General features: G+C 39.5%; 1 protein-coding gene across 1 annotated transcript; it reads left to right on the forward strand.

Annotated features, from left to right (window-relative positions):
* Positions 1-7,995: 7,995 nt before the first annotated feature.
* LOC133299372 (uncharacterized) lies at positions 7,996-8,805 on the forward strand. Its single transcript, XM_061498830.1, has 2 exons — positions 7,996-8,373; positions 8,482-8,805. The coding sequence occupies exons 1-2, from the start codon at positions 7,996-7,998 to the stop codon at positions 8,803-8,805; spliced, it is 702 nt and encodes a 233-aa protein (XP_061354814.1).
* The last annotated feature ends 1,130 nt before the right edge of the window (positions 8,806-9,935 follow it).

The following is a 9,935-nucleotide window of genomic DNA, read 5'->3' on the forward strand; positions in this document are numbered from 1 at the left end:
TCTTTAATTCAATATATGTATTTTTGGTTCTTCATTTCATACAAATAAAGCTTGCAGGTTTATACATGATCATGTCATTCATCGCGCATAGCACACAACACTTAACTGGTTAAAACTTCCTCCAAGTGCGATGAAGAAAAAAGGAAGGTAAAACTTTAACTGGTTAAAACTTCCTCCAAGATAAAGGAAGGTAAAGCCTTAACTAGTTAAAACTTCCTCCAAGATAAAGGAAAAGGAAGGTAAAGCCATAACTGGTTAAAACTTCCTCCAATGAAAAAAGTGAAGGTAAAACCTTAACTGGTTAAAACTTCCTCCAAGCGCGATGAAGAAAAAAGAAAGGTAAAACCTTAACTGGTTAAAACTTCCTCCAAGATAAAGGAAGGTAAAGCCTTAACTGGTTAAAACTTCCTCCAAAGGAAAAAGGGAAGGTAAAACCTTAACTGATTAAAACTTCCTTCATCAAATGATGAAAATTCAAAGTGATAAAAGAAGATCCAGATAAAAGAAGAGAAGAAGGACGAGGAGGGTAACAAACCCTCAAAGGTTATAACTTTTTGACATTGCCATTGTAGCAACTTCCTTTGATTATGGTGAAACGTCATATAACGATAAAGTACGATGAATATACATTGTTTTAATTTGGTACTTCTTTAAGGACATAAAAGTTATTTATGAAGATAGATGCCTTGGTATACACCGAGATAGATCAACAATCATCCTACGTAAAGGTATATACGTGGGATGCAATCATAAAGAATCTGTTAGCAGAAAAATAAACTTAGCATAGGGATAAAAATCTTAGAAAAGTTGAAATATTCATGGGACAACCCATTTACAGACCAGATTCTAAAATAATCAAAACAAAAATTTTAAATTATTTGGATGGACATATCTTGAGGATCCTAATTTACAACCGCGAGGTCCCCATCTTCAGTGGTTGGCCCTTGAGTAGATGGCTTTTGAGTGGATGGCACGGTTGTTTAGGGAAGAGTCTCTGTATCCATCTCGCTCGCTAGATCCACCGGTACCTCTTCATCGTTATCATTCAAATTCATTAGCTGGCCATCTTTGATGAAATAAAGATAATGGACGTTATCCAGCTTCACACTTGGATTGAAGAGACGCACTTGCTTCAAGATATTCAAGTAGGTCCCTTTGGTTTCCTTCTTAAATAAATCCTGAAACTTCTTTACCTCATTATTTAAATGAGTCTTCTCTTCCTCCCAAGAATCAGAACTGACCTCGAGATCCATGACGCGCTTCGTTAGATTGGTCTTTTCCGTCTTCAGTTCTTTATTATTTACTTTCAACTCCTTCAACTCCTGCACCAACTTAGCCATATCATCTTTAGCTTTTTCATTTTTTCTTCAAATTCAGGGCGCAAGATGGCCTTTTCACCCTTTAGGTCCACGATGTGTTCCTTCAGATATGAAATCACCCCTGTCACATAGAGAATATTACGTCAAAAGGTCACAACCAAGTTTTATACACACAAAAGACAGATGGTGATACTTACCAGGCACAGACATGATATACTGGTTGGCAACGCTAAGCTTCACAGAGGTAGTCAGCCATTTGTCCATCGGAAGTTCTTCAATTCAGGGGCCTATCTCCCTCCCTTTCGCATACAAGTTCGCATTAAATCCCCAACCATCCCCATAATAGATTAACTCAGGAAAACCCTCATCAGTCTTTGAGGATTTTCTCTTCTGCCCCCGTGGTGAGTTTACCATCTCTTTCTTTTTGGGGGAGGAGACGTGGGTAGCTGTTGATGGTCCAGGCGGCTTCAAACGCGCAGCAGCACCTTGACTTGATTCGGCACCAGCTGGAGAAGTAGTAATTGTTGGTACATTAGGATCGGAGAGGGTGGCACCTTCAGCAGCTCGCCTCGCCGCTATTGCTTGCAGTCTGGATAATGTGGCAGACATCGAACTATCTGTAAACCAAAGGACAAAGAGTGCGCGTTAGGAATAAACAGTTATATATAACATACACTAATAGATACAACTCAGACAATCGAAACAAACTTACCCAAAAAAGCCCTGATATCATCATCAGTGTATTCATTCGAAATAATATAAGTGCTTAGGTAACCTGTATCAGAAGCCTCTCGCGCGATATTGGTTAAGGTGGTCACAGTATGTTGCTCATAATCACTCAAATCATCGAAACTGTAGCTCAACTTTTGACCCTCTGGGAACCTTTTGCCCTTTTGAAGTAGTCTGTGGACCATCTGTGAACCTTCCTTTGATAGGAGGCACAAAACTTGTATTTATCCTTTACTCTGAAAGAAACCCAACTAGAATGCGGCCTCATAACACTAAACAAACATAAAAAAGACTACGGGGATTGAAATAGATTATATGCCTTGCAAACCATCTCGTATATCCGTATGAAATTCCAGGCATTTGGAGATAATTGTGAGGGTGCCACATTAATATGCACCGGCAACCTACAGACAAAGGCTGAAAAAGGTAGACGAACTCCTATCGTCAAAAAGAAGTGAGCATACATCATTATGAAATGTCTGGAAGATCCTTCAGCACTCGCGGAACATACGCGTTCATTTAAAGGAACGACATCTATCTCCCACTTGTCGTCATGAGCTTTCGCTGGGGTAACATAGATGGTTGCCTTCAATTGCACCAATTCTTCTGAAGAACTATATATCGAGGCAGTATCCAAAACAATGTCAGATACCCAGCTCAAAGATTCTTCATCCTGAATACTACGCTTGACCGGTCCAGTTGCTTCAAGATCAAGCTGTTGTTTTTTCTTCGTGTCCGGGTTAAGCTTTTGCTTTTTCTTTGCATCACTAGCACCTCACCTGGACATAATTTCTTTAATTTTAGGAGAGATAAAATCTGGTTTAGGAGAGGAGGAATTAGTAGAGGCGAAGAGTTAGAAGAAGAAGAGACAACAAATGCAGATTTAAAATTGTCAAAATTGCTTTTCTTATATGGGTAGCCAGCTGGGTAAATAATATTTAAAGGCAAGGGGCTTGGACTCCTATGGCTAGGTTGATTTTGCGCGATGGAAGGAAAAATATCGCGCGATGAAATTGAAGGGGAAAAATTGGAGTTTAGGGTATTAACAGACTTATGACTACAACCAGAATTTGAGGTAGAATCGCTCGATATAAAAATAGGACTGGTCATTTTAAAGTGAACTTTTGGAAAAGGGACGAACTTTGTTGCGATAAAGTTCTGGTTATCCCGCACTTAGGTTCACGAGAGGAAGAACCTATTTCAAACCGTCAAACAGAAGACGTACAGTTATCGTTCAAAATCACTTTCTTCTAGGGGCAACACACTTACCAGTAAGCCACGATTCCCCGGTTCCTAAAGACCTCGACGTAGGTAAGGGACCTGGGTGGAGGAATGGAAGAGCCAGACCGTTTGGCTATTCTGATAAAATTCACAAATTTGTGATTATCAGACATACCCAAAGCTCGAATGCCAGAAAAACACAAACAAATAAAGCAGAACACCGAAGAATAAAAATTGAAGAAAGAACATACCTGAGATATATACTCTGAATGAACAAAGGGGGAGTAGGACATGTCAGCACCAAATGGGAAGATCAGAAATCGAATTTAGAGGAAGAGAGGTTAACATAGCTACAGTGAGTGCTTCGAGTGATTAACCTCCAAGTTAAGTAGCTCAGTACAAATATGAAAAGATACCGCAAGCAACCCAAAAGGTTAAAATGTGTTGAGTTAAACGGATAAAAAGGAGGACACGTGGAAGGAAGGTAAAATGTTTAAATCTTAAAATAGCCCACGATTGTCATTAAGCACCCACGTAATTACGGTGGCATTAAATGCATCTAACAGTTAAACATCTAATCAACCGTTTTTAAGCGGCTAAGTAATGATGATTCTTCCGCATGATTATTACGACATCAAGTGAACGCGCCAAAGAAACACATCGCGCATAAAAGAATATCTATATCTCTCAGCTTTGCCACATACCAAAACTGCGAGCTAAGGGGCAACTGATCCGGATAAAATATGATAGGCCCATCAGAGGTCCAAATACATAGAATAAAGGCCCAAACCCACAAGGCCTAGAGTGAGGCGCGATTGTTTACATCCCCCATAACATGGCGCGATGCCACCATCGCGCATGTAACCGCCCTTTAACATAACTTCAGAGATAAGGAAGCAAGCTCAGGAACTAATAAAGGTTCACCGTACCTTTAAACAAGTAAACAGAAGACAGCTCCAGCTTGCCACCACTCTATCAAGGTAGCATGACATCAAGAGATAAGGCTATTAAAGCACTATCAGAACCTGCAGCCCTTGAACGACCAATTAGAGGCCATATCGCCTTCCTAAGACGACATCAGAACCACTATATAAACAGAGGGTACATGTCCAAGTATGATCATCTAATTCAGTAAGAATACACATAAACTTGACATTGATACTGACTTGAGCGTCGAAGTGTCATTGCAGGTACCCCCCAGTCAAGCTCACCGCATCGAAGAAGAACCAAAGTCCTACCTTCATCATCAACATCCACCAGCCAAAAGACAGATTACCTAAAAGCCTTCTCACTTCAACCGTGTGTGATTTGACCCAGTACACTTTGGCCAGCCCATATTGTATTTGGTCTGATCATAAATATACTTATTATTTATTTAATACTCTTTCTTTTCTTCTTTGTTTTTATAAATACATTTTCATATAGGACAAATTCCCTTTTTTCTTACCACCTACCTAATTAACGAGGTACAATGAGATAGGCGGTCTGAAATGAGCATATGTCAGCTTATTTTTCTAACTTATTTGAGCTTAATCTATTTATTAAACAAACTAGTCTATTTTACAAAAGTTTATTTAACTATGTAAATTAAACTTTATAATTTTAAAAAAGCATTTTTGTCTTATCAACCTAGTTTATCAACCATTGAATGACAGACCCAATAATAGGCAATCCAAGATTTAAATCAAGTGTAATTATGGATAGTATCCATGAAGGATACTAATCCTAATACGACAGCGTAGCAGACAGGCCTGGGCCTTCATCAGAGGTTCTAAAGGTCCACATCGTATTACCCACAGGTAACCTCTATAAATAAAAGGTAAACTCTAAAGGTACGTTACACTCTCTCCCTTACTGTTATGTTGTCACTGTGCGCCCGCACACACCCCATTGGCAAAAACCATTGTTAGTTCGTTATGCACAGTGATCTGCTTGACTCAAGGGTATCTCTTTCATAGATACCTTGGAGAGTGCACTAGATCCAAGATCAACACACCAACCTATTGGGCTGGACATCTCTGTCTCCTAGAAAGAACATTGGCGCCATCTGTGGGGATGTTCTTCTTTGAATTTGACATTCCCACCATTCTGACTGAAGATGGCAGTCCGTACAAGGAGTAATAGCCAACAGCCACACCCTCAGAATCAGCCGCTGGATCCAGTCCTGGAAGAGGTGAATTGACCTCAAAATTAGCCTGATAATGAGATAGATTATGATCATGTTCATATCAGCGAGGATGTATCAGACACAGCCTCCACCCCAGCAAAGACGCGAGCTGTCGAGCTCGCGCAAATTAAAAATTATTTTTATTTAGGGTTCAGAAAATTTGCAGTAAAGTGGAAACCCTAAGTCGTCTCTCAAGAAAATTATTTTGGTAAAAATCGCTTATGAAAACAGAAAATCAAAAAGGGGGGTTTTGGATTTTGGTTGAATAATTAAAAGACAGAATATAAAAATTGGGATTAAAAATTCGTAAATAAAAATTAACCAACCTAAGGTTAGGGTTCCTAGGATGTCCTTCCTTGGATAAAAATTACGAAATTCGCGATTAATCTCAATTGAATCAGAATCCTTATTTTCAATTGAGAACAATCTGATCATCAAATCTGATGATCATTCTTTTTCATAATCGCAATCGCGAACCTCAGATTGAATATCCACATTCGCACGATATCGATCTGAGATAGGGAAAAGAAACAAATCTAGTTAGAGAATGATCGCAAATCCTCTAGACAGATCTATGAACTCCCTTCCCCTTAGGTTGATTAAAGGGGTTTTAGCCTAGCATGGCTAGGATAAACATGATTAAAAATTAAAATAAAATAAAAAGAAGAAGAAGAAAAAGACAAAGAACGCGAAGAACGCTTCAGAGAAAATCCTTTGATCCCAAAAATTCGAAAATTACAGATTGATGAAAAGTTTTCAACTCAGATCGGCACATCTGTCTATAATACGAAATAAAATAAATAAAATAAAATAAAACTAAAACTTGGCTTTGGGCCACTTAAGTAATTGGGTTTTAATTTAAATTACAAGTCCAATAATAAAATAAAACTTCAACAAAATGCGTCCAAGTTGGCATCAAATATTGACCAGCTTCCAGTCTGACTTAGGCTTCGAGCTCTGCATAATAATTGTAGCCCTCTGCGTTATCTGGAAAATCCAACAAGAACAGAGTCAATCCGACAACTGTGGATCGAGATATGGCAAAAATACAGAAGTAACGTAAGTCCGAAAAATTCTGACGAAAATAAATTAAACCCAATCAAAAACTAAAAATCTAAATTAACTCTAAAAATCATTATTTTATTCAAATAATTCCTAAAAATACTAATCAAGAGTAACAAATAAGTGTAATAAAATATGAGTTATCAAGCACCCCGCGACTGAGTTGCGGCTCCAGCTCTGAATAATCCTCCCCAACATCCTGGGGATATTGCTGCTACTCGCGTTGCCCAACCTGCGGATCCTAATTCTAGATTCGTTCAAAATGCGGTCGCTGCAATTTTACGGCGAATGGTGGAGATGGAGAATCGTAACAACCTCCAGCGGCAAGATTTCCAGAGAATGCAGGAAGAAAATACCAGGAGAATGCAAGAGTTGGAGCAGCGCTTGATGGCAGGGCCTGGAGTGAGAGAGGCCCCAGGCTGAGATGCTGATGGCCGAGAAAGGAACCACAACCCGGATCATCAAAATCGGGTTAATCATGTAGAAAACCAATGAAGTCCTAATCCGGGAATCACATCGAGTACAAACCCGAGAAACAATGGAAGGCCCAATCTTGGGAGCACGTTGGGTCCGAACCTGGAGAACATTGGAATGGGTGATAAGAATGCTGTTGTGCAAACTTTGACCCATAATGCTTCAGTAGGAGCAAATGGCCAGAGAAATCGGGATGCTCTTTTCCATGACCAAAGTACTCAAACCACCAAAGGATAAGTTGAACCCGGTGGGTACAGGAGGAAGTATAGTACGAAGCAGTATAATAACAGCCCTTTCACTGGTGAAATACTGAATGCTCCTTTCCTGGAGGATTTTGATTCGGCACGCTTGCCAAAATATGATGAATGTCAGGACCCCCATGTCCACATAGATGCCTTCGACATGGACATGTATATCAGAGGGATAAATGAGCCCCTCATATCTCAAATATTTTCCATAACATTAACTGGGGCAGTGCAGGCATGGTTTTCAACCCTTCCTGCTAATTCCATTGGATCTTTTGAGGAATTTGGAGAAAAGTTCCTTCTGAATTTTACAACTAGCAAAAAGCATCCAAAGTCTGAGTTCACACTTGGGAAGATACGACAATAACCCGGAGAAACCCTCCAGAGGTATCTCAACCGGTTCAAGGATGCTGCCTTACAAGTGCCAGGTTTACAAGAAAATATCCATGTACATCTCATTGTGGCTAGCTTGGATGGAGAATTTAGACTAGTCAAGTCGGTCTATAAAGACCCAGTGAGGACATTGGAGGAATTCAGGACTCGTTCGAAGAAGTACCTAGAACTCAAACAAATGGAGATAGCAAATGCGCAATCTAAGGATGGAAAAAGAATGAGCCCAAGAAGGAGGAGCCCGGCCCCAAGAGAAAAGGAGCAAACTGGTAATAAAAAGAAAGAATCCAGAAGCAGAATCCTAGATGATAGAGACCAAGTTGAAAGATATGAGAAGTATACATCGTTGAATGCCTCACGCTCTTAAATTTGGAGGGAAGTGGCAATGATGGAGATGAAGAAAGTAGATAGACCTCGGCCCATATTTGATGGAGGAGGTTTGGATAAGTCTAAGTATTGCGCCTTCCATGATGGACCTGGTCACAACACTGATCAATGTTGGGATCTCCGAGATGTTGTGGAGAAATTTGTTAGAGAAGGAAAACTATGCCAGTATATGATCAAAACTCAGGGTTCCAAAAACAATAAGAGGAAGCCTGGAAACCGAAAAAGGAGCAAGAGCCCGGTACCTGAGAAGAAAAAGAAAGATGAAAGGAACCAGAAAGATGAAAGGAACCAAAAAGATGATTCCAACAATGATGAATTCCAAGAAGCTGAATTCAATTGTAACGTGATCAGTGGAGCTCTTGGAGGAGGAGGAGACACTGTAAGTGCTAAGCGAAAGTATCTGAAATAAGTGCTTTCGATCCGGGATCGGCCTAAATTTAAGGAAGACCCCAGCAAATCAGACCCTCCTCTGCTCTATTTCACAAAGGAAGATATGCAAGGTGTTTTTCCAGGGCATGTAGATGGGCTGGTCGTCACCGGAACCCTGGAGAATTACCGGGTTAAAAAGATCTTCATAGATGCAGGAAGCAATGCCGACATTATACTATGGGGTGCCTTCAAAAAGATGAACCTTGTTGAGGAGGACCTCAAACCCTACAAGACAACCTTGATAGCTTTTAACGGAGAAAATACACCTCCTAAAGGCTATATAGATCTCAGGTTGACCCTGGGAACGAAGAAAGCATTCAAATTCGAAAGAGTGAGATTCATATTGGCTGATGTAACACCCCGACTGCGGCCGGTGTATTAACATACAAATGGTATTTAAAGCGCAGCTTATAATAATTAATCGCAGAATCAATAACTGTTTTCTTCAAATAAACAAGGCTAATCTTCATGGTGAATTAACTTTTCCTTTTAATAACAATCCTTATGTAATTGTAACACTAAAATAAATCTGAAATACCTCGTACTCATAAATAACAATTCAAAAGCATCCATAACTCATGGTGCTACAATACAAATACTCAAGTCAACAAATAAACAAGTTATTTAATAGTGGCATAGACAACCCCTATGCTCACCTCAAATAAGAACAGAATCCAATCAAGTCTATTCATAATAAAGGCTCATCATGGCAAAATACATAATCATAATATGCATGGCTTATAACAATAATGAAATATCTATGCTGGCCTCTTGCCTCTACCAATGCTCGTCTCACGAATGTCATCTCCTGAAAATGTGCCCCAAAAAGGGTGAGATTTCAAAAAGAAATCTCAGTAAGACAATGGATCCTCAAGTAATCCTCTACCCCAAGCTCACTTATAGGTATAATATAAGTTCTAAAAACAGTGCAGGCAGTATATAAGGAAGCAGATTAATAACAAGATAAAGGGAATGTCTATACTGGGCCATTTATAGCAGTAAACAATGCAGTATATAAAATGAGCATGCCATGCAATATATCAAATGAGTGTGCAATGCCGCATATGTCCATGTCATGTGTGTATGCATCCTACTAGCTAGAGAATAAAATGTAGGGATTACGTACGTCTACAACCCAAAGTACAAGGAGTCCACTATGTACCTCACACACGGAGTTACCATCTTGCATATGGCCTGACATGCTCAGGGATTACCGTCTCGTGTGGAATACACCACATACATATACATATGGCAAATGTACCATATCATAATCCAGCTCAATATCATATCCAATACTTATAACATAAAAAAAATATGATTCCAAAATCCAGCTCAACATCTTATCCAATACTCATAACATAAACAGATATTATTCCATAAAACATACCTTGCACATAAACCAATCCCCCATGGGATTTGGTAGAACAAGCAACAGATAAAACCGAGGACCAAAAGCTTACCTGTATCGGTAAAGTCCTCTAATATAAACTCAGTATCAACGTGGTCACCAAC

This window comes from Gastrolobium bilobum, unplaced genomic scaffold (assembly GCF_033153095.1).
Source record: "Gastrolobium bilobum isolate Gb01-03AN ecotype WA unplaced genomic scaffold, APGP_CSIRO_Gbil_v1 utg58740, whole genome shotgun sequence".
In the NCBI taxonomy this organism is placed as follows: domain Eukaryota; kingdom Viridiplantae; phylum Streptophyta; class Magnoliopsida; order Fabales; family Fabaceae; genus Gastrolobium; species Gastrolobium bilobum.

Excerpts from the sequence above, each read along its gene's own strand:
- LOC133299372 (XM_061498830.1), top strand. The coding sequence starts at position 7,996 with ATGGAGATGAAGAAAGTAGATAGACCTCGGCCCATATTTGATGGAGGA. Across the intron at positions 8,374-8,481 it reads TTGGAGGAGGAGGAGACACT|GAAGATATGCAAGGTGTTTT; the intron begins GTAAGTGCTAAG and ends TATTTCACAAAG.